Source organism: Lissotriton vulgaris, chromosome 2_1 (assembly GCF_964263255.1).
Source record: "Lissotriton vulgaris chromosome 2_1, aLisVul1.2, whole genome shotgun sequence".
Lineage (NCBI taxonomy): Eukaryota > Metazoa > Chordata > Amphibia > Caudata > Salamandridae > Lissotriton > Lissotriton vulgaris.
This window is the reverse complement of record NC_141687.1, coordinates 443,546,050-443,565,340: the sequence shown is the minus strand read 5'-3', so window position 1 is coordinate 443,565,340 and position 19,291 is coordinate 443,546,050. Positions and strand designations below refer to the sequence as shown.

General features: G+C 39.9%; 1 protein-coding gene across 1 annotated transcript in view; it reads left to right on the top strand.

Annotated features, from left to right (window-relative positions):
- PTH2R (parathyroid hormone 2 receptor) overlaps window positions 1-19,291 on the top strand; it is a 721,892-nt gene that overhangs the window by 595,081 nt on the left and 107,520 nt on the right. The window contains exon 10 of the mRNA XM_086958607.1: window positions 4,538-4,632. Coding sequence (XP_086814733.1) covers window positions 4,538-4,632 — 95 coding nt within the window. The remainder of the gene's footprint in view (window positions 1-4,537; window positions 4,633-19,291) is intronic.

Genomic DNA, 19,291 nt, shown 5'->3' with positions numbered 1-19,291 from the left:
CCTGAACCCTAAAAATACCCCTTTACCCAAAAACATTTTCACTAAAAAAATCCTGTACACACACCTAAAAATAATTAAAAAATTAACATAATTAATTACATAATTATTATTCAATTAACTAATTAAAATTAATTAACTATTATTTATTACACTATTTATATTCATTTAAAACATTAATTAATGTATTATTTCATTATATTTAAATTACTTCCCACCCTACTCCCCTATAAACCCACAACCCGCTACGGAACTATTAATACTAAATTCAACTGAAAATACATTATTAAATAATAATATACTACTAAAAATACTACTTTGACTACAAATAATCATTAAAAACACTACATTACTTATAATTATTTAAAAAACGATATTATTGTAAACTATGTTTTTGTAAACGATATTTATTACAACTATATTAATGTTGACGATATTACTTACCTGTCTGTCGATATTTTGGTCAGACGATATTTTTGTCATCGATATTTCTACCTGTAGATATTTTTGCGGCGATATTTATGTTAGGCGATATTTTTGCGGCGATATTCCTGCTCTGTACCCCTATGTATATAGAGATAACTCTAATCACTAGTATATGCAGTAGACCTTTGTATTATTTACCATTCCTATGTGACTCTTAGAGTATATCCAGTCATATCCCCTCCCTATGTATATAGAGATAACTCTAATCACTAGTATATGCAGTAGACCTTTGTACTATCTACCATGCCTATGTGACTCTTAGAGTATATCCATTTGTATCTCTTCCTTGTGTGTCTTTACATCTTGTACATTTGCAATCTTTTTCTGTTTGTATCCTTTATGTAATGCATGTAATCCTAAGTCCTTATGTTTTTCAACTGGTTCTTATGTAAAGCGCTCTGACACCTTCGGGTAAAGTTTGCGCTATATGAAATCGCATAAATAAAATAAAATAAAATGAAATAAAATAATGATAGACTTCATAGTAGTTGAGGATAAATGGAGGGCCTGATGTACTAAACTATTTTAAGCTACAATTTCAGTAATACTCTAAAGTGGTTGGCAACCACTCATTACATTTTTCAGAAAACAAAATGTACAAGATTTAAAAAAGTGTTCTAGAATCATAAATGGTCTTTTGCCATTTTGCCTCCCATTGAAGTTACAAATAGGAGATTGCATTAATGGGTGTCAACCTCATATTTAGGAATCGCAAAGGTATGCATGAATGGTTGTGGCTGCATTTGTGAATTAAATTGTGACGGGCGTCTCGGGGACCATTGCCTTCCCAACTGAGAAACTTTTATTTAGAGCAACATAAGTTCTGTTCATCAGGTGATGAGAAAATGCCACAAATGCAGTGAAATAAAGGCAAATTACATCCACATGTTTCATCAGTGTGCACACCTTGATACCTATTGGAAGGAGATTGGTAAGATAACTAATAAAGTTCTAAACACTAACATGAAGGTCATCTCTTTTAATGTTATTTTTGGTATCATTGAAGGTAACGATCTTGATGTTGCTTTAAATAAAAATCAGAAATGCCTCTTATTCACCTTGATGCTATTGGCTAGACGCGAGATATGCAGAAATTGGATTTTTCCATCTCCTCCTAAGATAGATGACTGGCTTTTCCAACTCAATAAGTTCACGAAGTTAGATACACTTCGAGTGGTTTGTAAACGTACAAAATATTGGGACCTGTGGGACAAAAATTTGGCATAGGGTAGGAAGGGATGTCCAATGATTTCACTAATACGCAATCACTTAAATCCGGTAGATCCATTAGGGTGGCCACAAGAAGGAGGATTCTAAAGAATTTGTTGGTATTTTTTAGACATGGTCTCGCCTCTTTTACCTTGGGCGGTTCACTTTCCTAAGAGGAGACTTGGCTTGCTAAAAACTATAAAGATCGCACAAATGAGGACAAAAAAATTAAAAAATTAAAATAAAATCATAAGTTCTGTTCATGGACACAAGCTTCTTAAAAATAAGTTTCGCATTTGGGAATTAAAATGCAAGAAAAGATGTCTGCTCTACCTGCTGGCCTCCAGCCTTCTTGGAGTGAGATGGAAATTGTCACCAGTACTCTTTGATGCAGAATTACCAATATAGAGCGATTACGAGTACTTTGGGGGGAGCAAATCCTACAGCAACAGCACATTTAACAAGCGTGAGAGGCTGCTTGTGCTGCTGTTTACGTTCTGTTGAAGTTAGTACTTTTGCTAACGGAAAATGCATCTCCCTTCCATTTTAGCAGCAAGGGTGCATGTTGAAACACAAAACTAGCACTACATTTCAGGAGTAAGCTGCTATCCTAGTTCTGTTTCTGATGCATCCTCACATCAATTTTAGACTTGAGGGAGTGTTTTTATGCTAAGAAAATAGCAGAATTACTCTTCCCATGTAATTTCGCGTAATTCAAGGAATTTTAGAGTAATTCCACTGGAATGACTATGTGGAATAATGCAAGTTACGCCCACCGTACCTGTAATTAATCGACACTACCTTTTGGATTAGCACCTATCTCTTTTCCTTTTACAACATTTACTGCACTTGTACCCAGTGTACCCAAAGTTGGCAAACTCTCATCAACCTCAACTTTGCAGTTTCAATGAATAAACTCTTTTAAATATTTTACCGTATTCTCAGTCCTTTTTGCAAAATTGTCATCTTAATAAATTAATAGTCTTTTTACACTTAACAGATTTTTTTGCATTCATATGTTACTAGTCCTATTGATTAAGTCATAGATTTTACAACATTACTGCCAATGTCTGCAATTCTCAACACTTTCACCTGGCATCTAAGAACTTGAGAACAGCCTTTGTCTTTCTGGTACCGCATTAAACTTTAATCCATAGTTTTCCTTATTTGCTCTGTACTCCCATATCATAGATTGTTCTCCAAAGTTTTGTAGACCCATTGGCAGAGGCACCATTTACTGCTTCACGAGTGGTATTAAGGATTTATCGTATCACTTGTCAACTAATGGTGAATAGCCTTTCTTTTTCTTACTGACACATTCATAACACACAATCACACACACCACTTCCTTCCTTCAAGACTGGCTCCTCAAAATGCACTACTGGTGATCATGCTACACACAAATGATATGTTTGGTCACATTTATGAACCCATGTTACCAATCTGCCCGTTGCAGCAATGTTGAGATTCCAGTGGTTTTTCTGTGAAACTGTGAACATCACCAGCCACTGTGATGCCTGATTTATATGCTGCTGAAACTGATGAGTGCCGCCAGTCATGGTGCACGGACTACTGCTGTTAAACTTTGGTTCCCACAGCATATGGTATCCATGCTACGAAAGTTTGATTTCCATTAAGTACAGCTTGTATGTCCATTATATTCAACGCTCTGCTCATTGTCACAACTTGCCTGCTGTTAGTACAAAGTTACCTTCCTCAAGATTACCAAAGTAACCAGCATTTGATCCCAATGTTGTTTCCTCCTGCACTGTCACCTACACAATAATAATATGTTTTCTGTTTAAGAAATGTTTTCTTCAACATCCAACATAAAGCAAATTGCCAAGATCACAGCAGTGTAGTCATTAGAACGTTGCAATTGTCTCCTGGAAATGATTTCAGATAACACTTGCTATCAGATGAGCTTACCCCAGTTGAAAAGCTGCACATACATAACAAAGATGACAGCATACAGCACCCAGCATTCAGTTTATAGCCTAATGTTGCCCTGAATTCATCTGTAAGTTTAAATATGTGTAATAGTCACTTTTCTATAGTGTACAACAATGTTCTATCATTGGCAATGTATGAACTATTAAATGAAGTCAGGCCATCCTTACAGGTGTACATTGACTGTTACATGTACTTTTTGGACAAATGGTTCAACATAAAATGCAACAATAAATAGGGTTAAAGTAATTGTGAAATGGCCTTTCCCCCTTTGTGCAACGAGAAAGGGCTAAAGCAAGTGTAGAATGGCCTTCCCCTGACCCCTTTCCCCTTTAATTTGCCTTAAGGATATTATACCTGAAATGTTATGGCCTCCTTCGGTTACCAAGCACGTTTGGTAGAAGACAGCAACTAAGGTCCGACTTGGATATCTCTTATCGCTTTAAACTCGGCCGTTTTTTATGTTTCATAAAGGCAGAATTCCCTGTGGCTGCGCCTGTGTTCTCCACTGGCCACTCATTTTGTCAGTGCTCACAACTGTCAAGCTGGTTCTTTTCCTTGGCTCTCCCAGCTCTTTCTCTTTACCATTAGCCCAACTGGCTTAAAACAATCAATGTGTCTGTAAAATACACTTTTGACGATCACTTTGCTTATACCTTAGGGCCCATACTTACTATCCGTTTACAAATTATGCTATTGTTATGTGCAATTGTGTTATTTACTGTATTACCAACAAAGGCCAAGTCCTACAAGACCCTAATCTAACTAAACTCTAAGGCATGATGTATTCATTTTAAAAGCCATATGCAGCATTCTTTCATTTTTCGTAGATAACAATCAGTATTGTTGCACTTTGTGAGCTCTTGGTTGAATTTTGACCCTCCATGCTTTACAGCTGAACTTCATTCTGTTCCTGAATACAGTCCGGGTGTTGGCGACCAAAATTTGGGAATCTAGTGCAGTTGGATATGACACTCGCAAGCAATACAGGTAGGCCTTGTTTTTATTGTTTCCAATACTTTCTTCACAATTTTTTTAATGGGGTATTTTCACCACGGTCACATGAGGCAAGATTGTTATTATTTTAGTTTCACTTTACTATGTGCCAATGTGCATGCCTTTGCTATATGGTGAATGACTGGTTTTTGTCCCCTTTTTTACAAGCCATAGAGAATTGTTTCTTTACTAAGGGGCAGATTCCGAGTATGGTGGCCCACGGACCACCAGACTCATGGGGACGGGGCGGTGGAAGTCTCCCGACCGCCCTATTACTATTAGTGCAGTCGGACCGCCATTGCCGTGCTGCAGCCATCAGGGAACTGCCGTTCCCTGGTTGTGTCACGGCTGTCGAGAGGACATAATATGCTTGGTAGATGCCGCAGTTCCCATGGGCCCTCTCCGCATGTGGATGAATGCAGGGGGCACAACATGCGCCCTCTTGTGTGAATTTACCACAGTTCCTGCATGCTGCGGTGATGTCGCTCATTTCCAAAGTCTCCCGACTTTTGGGCTATAAAATTATTTGGGCAAAATGTGAGGCACTTCGTATGTCAAAGGTCACTACAAATGCTAGCTTAGGTTGATATTATAAGAAATATGCTCCGGAATATGTTACCTGGAATAAAAATCACCAGCTGCCTCACACACACAGTGGAAGATAGCCTCCCCACCCTGATGGCGCATACTATATGTACTTATCTGAAGTGGTCACAAATGAGCCTTTCCCAACATGATCAAATCCAAACTAATAAGATAGTAGCGGTCCTATGATACAATTACTTCCTCAGAATGCTTCCCATGCATATTCCTTAGATTATCCTGTCCTGTACTGATGCAGAAATCAAACCCTATCGCTGGAGTGAAACGCAAATCCTTATTTCGAGCACCTCAACTTTGGCTTTAATCCATCACCAGGGGGTTGTGGCTTACTCACATGCACCTCTCTAACCTAACCTTCAACTTGTTACAACTGACATGTGTCAGGCCCATAGATCATGGAGCAGCGACAGACCCCATTATCCGGTCTATGATCCAAGTCTTGAGAAAGACTCACAAATTCTTAGGCATGGTACCAGTGCAGCATCACAAAGCAACACTTTGGCACAATTCAGCCATTCGCCGTGGAGAGAAGACGTGCTACTCATGGTCCTGGTAGGCAATGGGACTGAGGAGGGTGGAATGAATGAACAACAGCAGGGCCCCAAGATCACTCCCCAAAATCCCACTTGAAGTCGGATTCCAGACCTCAGATCATTGGAGATACTCCATTCTTACCCACTGCCTATGAGTACCATGGGTAAAACATAGTTGAATTCCCCATCTCACCCATACCCCAATATCTACTGGGCCAATACTGTGGTGGGGTTTCTGGTCTCTAGGGGGTGCTCTTTAAGGTCCTCTCCTCTAGCCCCTCCTCCAATGTGGCCTGGCTGGCATGGTAAAGCTCCTAAGCAAGAGCTATAACCGAGAGGACAGGTCTTACTTATTCCTAGACCATGACAGAATGCTCAGGGAATCAAGACTCACATTTTTAAGACACTGAATGATTAAGACTGGCCCCACTGGATATTTAGGAGGGTCAAGCTGATATCACACAAATGTAAATGTAAATGGTGGGGAATGTAATTTATATTATATGCTCTGGTCACGCTGTGTAAGCTACTTGTTGGAGGAGTGGACCCATCTGAAGCACTATAGCCCTTTTCTGTTCCGTATCATTCCTCCGCATACTCTTCTACATGATACATGGGAAATCACTGACTTGACCTCCCACATGCACTAGTGGCTGGTGACAGTATTAGTTGTAGTTAAAGTCTGCATTCTCTGATATTAGTGCCAGCCCTTCCTACCAACTAACACTAACTGCACTCGACAGGGTGGTGTGTTATGAAAGGGCCACTTCCATACTCAACGATTGACTAGAAGTATTTAATGGGGTCTGGGGCCACTTCATGGCTTCAGCAACAGGCACATCTTGAATCCCCATATTTCAACAGGAAACATATGTTTAAGAAATTAGAAGGACCTATCTCTACATGGCCACACTTTATTTTGCTTTATTGTATTATTGATTTGAAAAGTATAATCTAGTCAATTGACACATACGGCACTGTGCTTCTGTACACAAGATCACACTTAAATATCTTTCTGTTTTTGAATTGGCCTCTAAGGCTCTAATATACTAAACCGGCACAAACAGTTTCATATATTCTAGCACTGTAAGATGGTATTGGACACTGGTCAGTACTTAACATTTGTACCTGATGCTGCAGTTTGGTTAGGCTTTCCTCTGAAGTATAAGCAAAATATATGAAGGAACAGATCTGTGTTGGAAAGTGGTTTATTAGGAGTGATACGTAGGGACCTACCACTACTAATAAGGCCACAAAGCCCTGCCACCTCGCAGAGGAAGAAGTAATGGCCCTCCTCCAAACCTCCAAACCTATCCCTGCAACGACTAGCCCTCTGGAGCTCTCAGAAGAAGAAATTGTGGACCTCCTCCTTAGCTATGAAACCTCATGCCCCTCTGACCCAAAGAAAGAACAACCTATACGTACAGTTGCAATGAAACCACTACAGATCAGCTACTCTCCGCAACTGAGGGGTAGTCAACAGTAACCTAGCGATAGTCCCAGCCTCTGCCCTTATTCACAACACGCATCCCGTCCCTCCTTTTATCCAGTCTCCTTATCAACTGCCGCTCTGTGGTAAAGCATGCCTCTGATGTCTCCAATCTCATCCTGAACATAAACGCAGACTTAGCGATCTTGACTGAATCCTGGCTAAATGAATCTTCATCGCCCTTCCTAGACCTTCTAGTCCCACCCAACTCCAACTATCACATCGTAAGGCTGGACAGGCAATCAAAAAAAAAAAGGGGGAGGCATTGTCTGCATCTACCGCTCCGACCTCCGTATCCCTGAACTTCTGGCCGAACCTACAGACTCTTGCGAATATCTTGCTCTCCCCGTCTGCAGCAACAACACCCTTCGGTGCAGACTGCACATCTTTTACCACCCCCCAGGCAAGAATGACACTTTCACAGACTATCTCATGAAAATCATCACAGCCAAGGCCTCCCATAACTCCAAAGACATTTTCCAAGAACCTACAGGTCAACGCCATCAGAGGCTTCTTGGCCGACCAAGCCCTTACCCAAGCCTGCTCTCTCCCTACTCACTCGAAAGGTGACACTCTAGACTGGATCATCTCTAAGGAATCAGCGGTCAAACTCATCTCCATAGTTCCTTGCAACTGGTCTGACCACTACACTGTCATCTTCCTTCTGTCTGGCACTCACAAGACAATGACACCGCAACTGGTGATGCGCAAAAGATGGATCAGAGACACCAAGAACCAAGTCCACGAGAAATTGGCCGCCCATTGTGAAACTGACCTCCCCACTCCTTCAAATCTCATAATGGTCGACAACCTCACTGAACATTATTCCACAACTATATCCAACATTATCAATGACCTTGCTCCCCTAAAACTAAAAAGAACCCAGATCAAAAACAGGAACCCCTGGTTCAACGGATCTCTCATCAATGAGAGGTGGTCCCTCTGGCAAACAGAACGGATCTGGAAAAAGCACCCATCAGCAGCCCATCTTAAACTTCTCCACCAGGCCAGAAATGCCTCTAACAAGAAAATCCTCAACTCTAAAAGAGATTTTTTCAGAACAGAATTGGATAACGCTAAGAATGGACCTTGCAAATTATTCGAATTGGTCAAACACCAATCCAACAAACTGGTTAAATCGTCCAAAGAAACCACTATATCTACCATCCCATGCAAGCAGTTCTCCTCCTTCTTCTGTGATAAAATCTCTGTCCTAGGAAAGGAACTCATACCTGCTGCCTATTTCCAAGCCCTGCCGGCTCTACCTCCTCACTCCGCAACGCCCTGCCAGACTTCCCTCAAAAACCAAGTGTTCTGAACCAGCTTTAAAGTCTATGATTAACAATCTGTCTCCAAAACTCTATCCTCTTAAAACCCTTACAATCACTACAATGACCCTCTCCCTTCAAACTGCTTAGCAGCTGCCTCTCAGGCTATCATCCCATCTTGGACTGCAAAAATCAATGCCTCCCTCTTACAGTGATCGATACCTGACTCTCTCAAAGCCAGCCAGGTTGTCCCCATTTAAAAAAAAATACTACGCTAGATCCTGCTTCGCCTGACTACTACAAACATATCTCTAACAACCCACTCCTAGCTAAAGTGCTGGGAAAATATGCACAACAGCAGTTGAGCCATCACATCACCAACTTCCACCTACTAGACGACTTGCAATCCAGATTCAGACCCCGGCACAGCACAGAAACCACACTCCTCCACATCATGGATGATGCCCTTCAAGACCTTGACCAAGACAAAACCTGTCTCCTAATCCTCCTGGACCTATCATCGGCCTTTGACACGGTTAACCACAAAATTCTCCTCAATCGCCTCAATCTTAGGATGGGCCTAAATGGCACTGTTCTTGCTTGGTTTAGGTCCTTCCTCGAGACTCGCTCACAGAGAGTCCTGATCAAAGGTAACCTGTCTGCTTCCTTTCCGATCACGGTTTGAGTCCCTCAGGGATCAACCTGGTCCCCTACCCTCTTCACTGTTTACCTTGAACTGCTCTCAGAGGTGCTGCGTACCCCCAATATCTCCTACCACATGTATGCTGACGACACACAGCTTTACATCAAAATGTTTTCTCCAGAGGACATTCGCTACCTGAATGAGGCCCTGAAGTTGACTGTTCAGTGGCTCTCATCTAACCAGCTTAAACTCAACGCTAAAAAACCGGAGTTCCACTTAATTTCACCACCTAACGCCAATACAGACATTCAAGAATGGATTAAGGCTATCACAGCGCTAAACTGCTCTCCTACCATTGTGGACTCTGCTAATTCCCTAGGAATTACCTTAGACAGCAACCTGAACATGCATGGCTATATCAACGCAATGGCCAAAACTACCAGATTTCACTTGACCTACCTAAAACCATTCCTCGACCCCCCCAGATCTAAAATCGACAATTCAGACTCTAGTCATCTCTAGGCCAGAATATGGTTGCTCCACTCTCGAAGGCCTACCCAAGAGTTCTCTGGCACCCTTGCAAGCCTACCTCAACACCGCCGCCAGACTTCTAACTGGCTCTAGGAAGTTCAACTATATCTCACCCCACCTTAAAGCTCTGAACTGGTTTCCTCTTGAGGTCAGAGTCCAATTCAAGCTGGCTTGCATCACCCACAAGGCTCTTTATTCCAAGTCCCCTGCTTTTCTCACCCAGAAACTAGTGATATCTGGAGGAGCCAGAAAGTCCGGGACCGCCAGAGACCTTTTGCTCCAACCTGCACTCTTCAGGAAAAAAGAACGTACAATCAGGCCTTCTCTGGGGCTACCCCAAGAATATGGAACTCACTCCCACCCGCCATCAGAAGAATACAGTCTCTAGCTCACTTAAAAAAAGAGACCCAAACTTTCCTAATGGGCAAATTCCTCTCCAATCGCTCATGTTATAATCAGCTCCGTAACCTGGCTTTGCCTATCCTTAAGGCATTATACCGGTGCCTTTCCTCCTTATGATACCCACCTGGCACTTCTGAATAAATGCCTGGGTGTTGAGACTGCTTCTCTAGCTTAATATATCGATTTGTTCCTACCTCAAAATGTATCTGGATATTACGATAGTTTGTTTTACCATATGCTGTATCCACCTGTCCCTATCCCTTCAACTTTTTTCCCCTTCATGACCTTGTATCCCCCCTGTTACTACTGTAAATCGCTCTGATACCCTCACAGGTCAGATTTGCGATATAAATAAGTTAAGAACTCAATAAATGATTCCCTTGCTCAGCCCTTGGTAGCTGGCAATGAGCAGGCAGCCTTAACTTAGGACACATGTGTAAAGCATTAAAAAATACATTATATAAGGAAGACTCAACAAAAATCCAACACCAATTTTTAAAAATAGGGAGCAAATAGACACCAAAATGACAATAACCAATGTAAGGAACCGGAGATAAGGATTTGTAAAGTATAAACCCCTTCTAGTGCTTGAACGCCCAAAGAGCCACTTTGGGATATCTGGTCACACTTAACTGGGGTAAATTCAAAGTCTGAGGCAGACCGTGATGGAACACTGGTTGGATGCACTAAGCAGAATGCCTCGGTCAAAATGTTACTTTCTCATTTCAAAACTTTTGTTGTGATTTTTCCTTTGACGTCGAGCGAGATACCTCATCAGGCCAGGTTTTGAATCTATAACAGCAGCTTCTTTAGTGCAAGGCCTCGGTGAAATCCTAGAAGTCCTAAGCTCCGGGTTTCCAACTGGACAAACCTGAAATCCAGGTCCGGTTACCACTCGATGTCAGTGGCTTGACTCTCGTCGATGGGTTGGTCACCCTACAGAGATTTTTTCCAAAATTTTTCAATGTTCTGGATCGTCTTCCAGAATGTCCTTTTGGGGCATAACAGTGTCCACAATTCAAATCCAACAGGCTAGAAGCCCTGAGATGTTCACTGGGTTGTTGGGGCTATGTTTCCCAGTATGCACCTGGCCAGCTCTTTAAAAGTCCCCTGGATTCCTTCCAGCTGGGATCTTCTTGGTAGAGGTGGTTCAGGTGGAGCTTTTTTCACCTCTTTATTTCAGACAGTCTACACCTTAATTTCTAGAAGCAAGGCAAAGATCTTAGGACTGTAATTCCAAGCATGCAACAGATGTGGTCATGTAGAGCGCAATCCTTTGGGGTGCAGATCAGGGATCCTGCAGGGCAGTCCTTCTTCTCCTAGTAGTTTCAGGCAGGCATCTGAGATTCTGGGCAACACTTCAATATTAATTCACAGTTTCTGGGTGTCAAGCAGGGGGCACCCCAGACCAATGGGGTGCAGGATGCCGCTCTCTGGTAGGACCATTTCCTCCAAAGTGTGGTACGTTCTGTACCCAGAGAGCACTATTCTTGCAAAAAGATCTAGCGAAACCATTCAACTAGCACGGCTAAGTATCCCTAACACTCCCATTCTAGCCCCTTCATTAATCTAATTACTGGGGCTCCTGTCTGGCTTGGGATGTAGGATGTGGGTGTGTGCCTGTGCTGCTCTAAACTGCAATTTCCTCTTTAAAAAGACTGATTGATTGAAGACCAGTTTGGCTATGCCCCCAATCCTTCCTTTTGCTCTTCAGCTTGCAGTTCTCCTCCCACAGAAAATCCTTTGTCTCTATTCAGGCCACTTCACACCTCATTAAGACACATTAGCTCTGCCTGGCAGAGTTGACCAATCAGAGCAGGGCTATAGGAAGGCTGGATATGGTCTTACAGAAAAGACAGTGCTATATTATTTATCTATCTATATCTATACATCTATTCCAACCATCAAAGTACCGCTATTTTGATATTTTGAAGTATATTTTTAGCTCCTTTCTTACACTAGTTACACTTTAATAAAGTATTCCCATGTTAGCCTAAGGAGCCATTGTGCTACAGTGTAGAATACTGAAATCGGTAGTTGTTCACTCACCAGGGTATGAAAAACATCGTTTATAATGTCCCTGATTATAGTTACAAAGCACCCTAGTCTGGGTCACCTAGGGGAGACCTTGGGGGTGACTCATATGTAAACATAAGGTTGTTTTAGACTTTGGAAGTACTGTAATTCCAAAGTCGAATTTACAATATAATTTAAAGGCAGCCTGGAAAGTAGGGCTACCTTTAAAAATGACAGCAGGCAGCAGAGTAGTGCACACTTAAGTGCATTAAGTCTACTGGACCTACAAACCTACATGCCCTGTCATATACTAGGGGCTTACAGCAAGGCTGTCAGTACCAATGGTAACTAAACTTAATTAACATACACCTCATAATCAGAGCACTGGTCCAGGGTCTGCTAAGCAGAGTCTAGGGCACAGTCAGAGTAAGTTACCACCAGTATCTATACAAAAATAGCGGTTATCAAGGCAAAAAGAATGACATTCTCACAGTCTGCTAACAACACGTTACTGTCCATGTTAGGAAGCCATGGCTGATAAGTTCGCAGTTTTAATAGGGTGTGTACACTTCATACAGTTATTATACTGACGTAGCCGAGTGGATGATGACCAGCCGCCTGAAACTGAACTCAGACAAGACGGAAGTCCTCACCCTGGGCTCCTCGCCCTCCGCCTGGGACAACTCCTGGTGGCCCCTCGCCCTGGGCACCGCACCCAAACCGACAGACCACGCACGCAACCTGGGCTTCATCCTGGACTCCTCCCTCTCCATGACCAGACAAGTCAACGCGGTCTCCTCGTCCTGTTTCAACATCCTGCGCATGCTACGCAAGATCTTCCGGTGGATCCCCACCGAGACCAGGAAGACTGTCACCCAGGCCCTCGTCACCAGCCGTCTGGACTACAGCAATGCCCTCTACGCCGGAACAACCGCCAAGCTCCAGAAGAGACTCCAGTGAATCCAGAAGGTCTCAGCGAGACTCATCCTCGACATCCCCCGACACAGCCACATCTCCGGACACCTGAGAGACCTGCACTGGCTCCCGGTCAACAAAAGAATCACCTTCCGGCTCCTCACCCACGCACACAAAGCCCTACACAACCAAGGCCCGAGTTACCTCAACAGCCGCCTCAACTTCTACGCTCCCACACGCCAGCTCCGATCGACCTGCAACGCCCTCGGCGCCGTCCCCCGCATCCGAAGAGCCACAACAGGAGGAAGGTCCTTCTCCTACCTGGCCGCCAAGACCTGGAACTCCCTCCCGACCCACCTCCGCCTGACCCAAGACCACTTCGCCTTCAGGAAGCAGCTCAAGACCTGGCTGTTCGAGCAGTAGCGGACCCCCCCTCCCAAAGCGCCTTGAGACCCTCCGGGTGAGTAGTGCGCTATATAAATGCGATGATTGATTGATTGATTGATTAATTAAAGCATGTCTGAATTGGCAATAACAGCAGGAAAATTGAAGTTCATAACATCGTGTCAGTCTGATAAAACTATTGTTTGATTTTATAATCCTTTGGTATCATTTGAAACCATGGTAAATATTTTCCCTTCGACTTCCGAATTCCAAGAGTTAATTGTCTATCAAAAACAGAGGAATTTGTGAGAAGAGTCTAAAGCGTAAGTTTATCATTTAAATTCTTAGTGGAAATTCCATCCTCACATTAGGGACTGAGAATTCAATTGTGTGCTTGAATACTCTAGTTTATCAAGCAAATACTTAAGGCCATTAAAATCACTTATAATGTAGCGAAACCTACACGGTTTTAAAATTAACTATGGTTTTACAGAGAAATTGTAGATTCCGAACAACAAATTCCTTAAAGAACATATTCAAGTCAACTATTCATTCTATTCATATGCGAATGCTAGTTTAAGTCAAAATACAGTTTCACCTAAATATGACTCCTCCCTGATAGGCATTTGTGTCGAGACTGCTCACAACCTTTCAAGAGCGGGTGGGTGCTGTAATAATTTGTCTGCAAAGCAACTCTGTCAAGTCTTGGCATAAAGTTCACACTGAAAACAAAATTCAGGGTGCAAAAATAAAATAAAGTACCTTTTCGTCTGTCCTTATGTTTCATAAAACACGCCTCTTGTTCGGGGATTACTAGATTTTAATTGAAAGAAAGCATGTGCAAATTTGATCGATTGTTTGGCTTAATGTTAAAGTGAGAAAATCAATGTGAGCTCTGCACTAGAAATATCCTAATGTTCAAACAATTTCTGTAACAGTGGGTGGAAGAAACTATTGACTTTATTTAGTAACCTCGCTTAAAATGTGTTTCAACTTTCCAATTCATATAGAGAACAAATGTTTGAGCTATGCACGCTATATACCGTATTCAAGATGTATGGAGCATCATAGCTTATAACTGGGGATAATTTTCAAATGAACAAACCATCATTTTGCAATTGAATGATATAGTAAAATAAAAATAAGTGGAGGTGATTTAAATATTTCCCTATAGTTGTCTGCATTTATTAAACATACCTTTTGAAATGATAATAACTAAAATTGCCATCTAAAGGCTTGTAATGTTTAAAAAACAATCAAAACCAAACGAATGTGCTATGTACTTATACCACATATTGTTTGGTAAATGTTTTATTATGTATGTCAATGGCAAATTGTGTGCTATACAAGTGCTAATTATCAAATATTAATTTGAGTTGCTCATGTTCACCACACTCTGATTCTCCTAGCATTTGTGAGCTGTCTGTGCTTTGCATTGCTCTATTGTTTTGGGCTCAATGCAAAGTTCAAGACAGAACAATCTGAAGAGAAAGAAAGTACATATCAGCACAGGTGAAGGATTTTAAGCGTGCAAGAGTTGAATGCCTTAATGGATGTCATGTATGCTGAATAGCATTCAAAATCATACAGTCACAGTGGTGTGTGATGTTGGGAAAATAATTCATTGGCATTGGTAGGGGACAGCATAATATGAAAACATGACATAGCTTGTAAGAATGAAGGGTGCAAATATTTAGTTGTTGGAAATTGAATGCTGCACACATGATGATGTATGATAAAGAGTGCAATTGTTTGACATCACCTGTCAAAATGCACACTGGATGAGTGGGGTACTCTCCAAAGCAAATTAACATGGATGCAATTCATTGCCCAGCTAGTTTCTCTGATGAGCATGATTACAAGTAACTCAGATTGACATCCTTTTCCCCTGAATGTTATGCTTGTTGTTTGTATGTGGCGTTGGTGCCTTGGCAATTGTCTGTGCATTGCAATAGTTTTGTGTTTAATGAAGGTGGTCGAGAGGTAGAGGTTTCCATCGTCATGGCCTTCGATGTTCTATTGAGATCGTGAGTGATTGGTGTTGGTGTATATTGTATGGTTCAATGTGATTACTGTGTACAGAGATATGTGTTGATATTTCTGATGATTGAACTGTTCAAAATGGGGTACTGCTTTTTTCAGTCCCCAGTGTATGCACTCTGAATCCTAAAGCATGGTGACATTGGCTGATCCCCAATTAGCATATTTAGCTTTCCAGAAAGGAAATAGCACCTAGTGCAGGAAAATACAAAAACGACAAGAAAAGCATGTGTCACCCGTAGACTGCAGCACCTTCTGTGCAATTCACCAGAGTGACAAAAAACATGGCATTAACCCCGCCTGTAGTCTCAGTAGGCCTCAAAGCCCGTTAGTGAGGCTTTCCAGTACTTACAATTTGTACATGCAACAATTTTGTGTTAGCATGTCTCAACAGTAACTAACCCTGTAATGAGTTTTTAACTGTAGAGTCTTGTAGCTGTAGTCGTTGACTGTAACAAGCACCACCATTCACTGTAGAGTCTTGTAGCTGTTCTATGAGTAAATTCGGAATAAAATAATATTTTTGCTAATGCAGGAATGGTTTAAGCGATAAGAATGATTCCAACATTATTCTAATATTCATTAAAAAATCATATTCACTTGTGAATTCGGATCTTGGATAAACCTTTAGAAAAAAGTAACTTTTATAAAGTTAGGCGTTGTCTACTTGAACCTCCAGTAGGTTAATTAGCATTATCCTGCAAGTAGCTGGCCCCTGTCAGTGCTTCCCTTTTTTGGGTATGAAAACTTTTCCCAGAGAAGAAACAAGTAACTTCATTAACCTTGAAAGGGATCAGGGCATGACCTGGATATTCATAGTTAATTGTAAAAAGACAACTGGGGAAGAGAATCCTTTGTTCCCATGGTTAACTGTAGCAAGGCTGGCACCAGCCATGTGGCAAGGGAGATTGTCCCAGAACCAGTTTTGTGGGGTTGAGAAGGAGGGGGCTGTTTAGTTATCTAAATACCCCCTTGACTGGGACACCAGGAACCTATGACTGAAAGCTGCTGCCATGAAGGGTTTTACTCAGAATAAGACCATGCAGGAAAGTTTACAGTGAGACAAACAGGATATGTTGGAAAAGCGGGAGGGTTTGCTCCTGGGAACTTTTTGTATTGGTCTTTGAGTGTCCAGGGGTCACCTCCTCTCCTTTGGCTCGTACACAGTCTAAATATCGAGTTTATAATATCGACCTACAAAAATATTGAAGGTAAAGAATATCGAGGTCGAGAATATCATTGGACAGAATATCGACTCTAAGGTAAGTAATATTGAATTTTTTTATATTGATGTAAGTAATATCGAAGTCAGTAATATCGATATCAAATATATGGATGTTACTAATCTCAATGTTATTAATATCAATATTTGTATTATTGTTATGTATTTTAAATATGTATTTAATATGTATGTGTTATATGTTTTTTGTTAAGTATTTTTTTTGTTTTAAATTATATGTGTACTACTTTTATATATTAATAATGTTATTTTTAAGTCAATTTTATGTTTTAGTACTGAAGTGGGTTGTGGGTTTATAGGGGAATAGGTTGGGAAGTAATTTAAATATATTATATAAATTAATATTTTTGGGGAATGATACATTATTTTAATACATTTTTGCTTTTAAGTTTTGTATAGGGTAGTGGGTTTATAGGGGAATTGGGTGGGAAGTATTTTAATTGTAATTAAGTAATGATTTATTTTAATTTATTGGTATTGATAATTAATTCATTTTTAATTAACTATTAATTGGCAATTCATTATTTTAATTGTTAATTTATTTTAAAATTGGTAATTAATGTGTGTAATTGGTAATTAATGTTTGTAATTGTTAATTAATTTTTTTAGGTGGTAAATAATTTTTTTAATTGGTAATTCGTTTTTTTAAATTGGTAAGTAATTTTTTTAATTGGATATACTTTTTTTGTAATTGGTGAATAATGTTTTATAAAATGTATTTTTGGGTATAAAAATAATGTTATTGTCTAAAGTTTTTTAATTGCCAATCAATATTTAATAATGAATATGTATTTTGTTTTGAAAAAATATTTTATTGTTCAATATTTATTATTTGGTAACTAATACTAATTAATTAATATTTATTTTGATTTATTGTAAATTATTGTTAATTAATTATTCAATTGTAATTATGTTTTAATCATTTTTAATGGGTATTTGTAAATGATGTTGAGTTATTTAAAATTTAAATTAATAACATTTTAAATACAAACATTATTTATAAGTATGTTATATTTCTTTTCTATGCTATCCAATGCTTTCCCTACTGTTTCACTCTCTGGAGTGGGAATAGTAATTTGTACCTTCCCGCTATCCAACGCTTTCCCTACTGTTGCACTCATTGGAGTGGGAAAAGTAATTTTTACCCCTGCGCTAAACAACACGTTCCATACAGTTGCACTCTCTGGAGCGGGAATAGTAAATTTTATCCCTACTCTATCGAACGCTTTCCCTACTGTTGCGCTCTATGGAATGGGAATAGTTATTTTTACCCCTACGCTATCCAACGCTTTCCCTACTGTTTCACTCTCTGGAGTTGGAATAGTAATTTTTACCCCTACGCTATCCAACATTTTCCCTACTGTTTCACTCTCTGGAGTGGGAATAGTAATTTTTACCCCTGCGCTATTCAACGTTTTCCCTACTGTTGCACTCTCTGGAGTGGGAATAGTAATTGTTACCCCTACACTATTTAACGCTTTCCCTACTGTTGCATTTTCTGGAATGGGAATAGTAATTTTACATTCTACGCTATCTAATGTTTTCATTACTGTAGTTTTTTTGGGACTTTAAATAGTAGTTTTATTGATTTATCTATTTATTATTTTTGTATTATTTTAGATAATGTAGTATTTAATTAATTTTAAATATTTTGAAAGTATATTTAATTTTTTTCAGTTTATTAAAATAATTATTTACTTTTTATTTGTTATTATTTTATGTATGTAGATGTATTTGTAATTTATAGTATTTATAAGTAATGTATAATAATTAAAATAATTATTAAAAGTTATTATTAAGTAAGTATATATTATATATTTTATGTATATGTTTAATATTTTATTACATATGCATTATTTATTAATTTTAAACATTATTAAATATTTTTAACTGTGTTTATTTTATTTATTAGTATTATTTACTTTATTTTACGCATTTATTTTTAACAGAAAAAAAACGATATTTTTAATTCCGAGATTTTAACATCGATATTTTTGTTTCAATATATTTGTACTTCTGTACTAGGGGATCTCTGTTTATAGTCATAATCTAGTGAATAGTCCCGCTCATGTGCGTGGACCCCGGCAATCAAAAATAATCTCTTAAGTTGTCAAGAAATGCAGAACTGCAAGACACTTAAGAGAGAATTAAAGACAAATAATGCAGCCTATATCCAAGGCTACACTGTCCAGTACTTCCACTAGAAATTCCACCAAAAAAAACCACACACAACACAGCCTGCCCAGTTTCTTCCATAGAGAAACTTGCCTCTACCAGTAAAAGCCTCTGGAATGATAGAGAGGAAGGCATGGACAGACAAGCCCCATAGGCTGCCATTATGTGGCTCACAATAGGATACTGTGCCTTTAAGAAAACTTTCCAGAACTTTCTCCCAGTATCCCAGAATGCATGGCAGGTCCCTCTTACTTTCATTTCTTTTTTCCGGCTCCTTCTTACAGAACCCTGGCATTGAGCTCTCCCCTTTTTCAAGGGTTTATTGGATTTTGTTCACTTTTTTGCTAAAAAGTGTTTGAGATATATATTCCTTGGTGCTTTTTCTTCTCTCCTGTGTGTTTGTTCAGGCTTTTA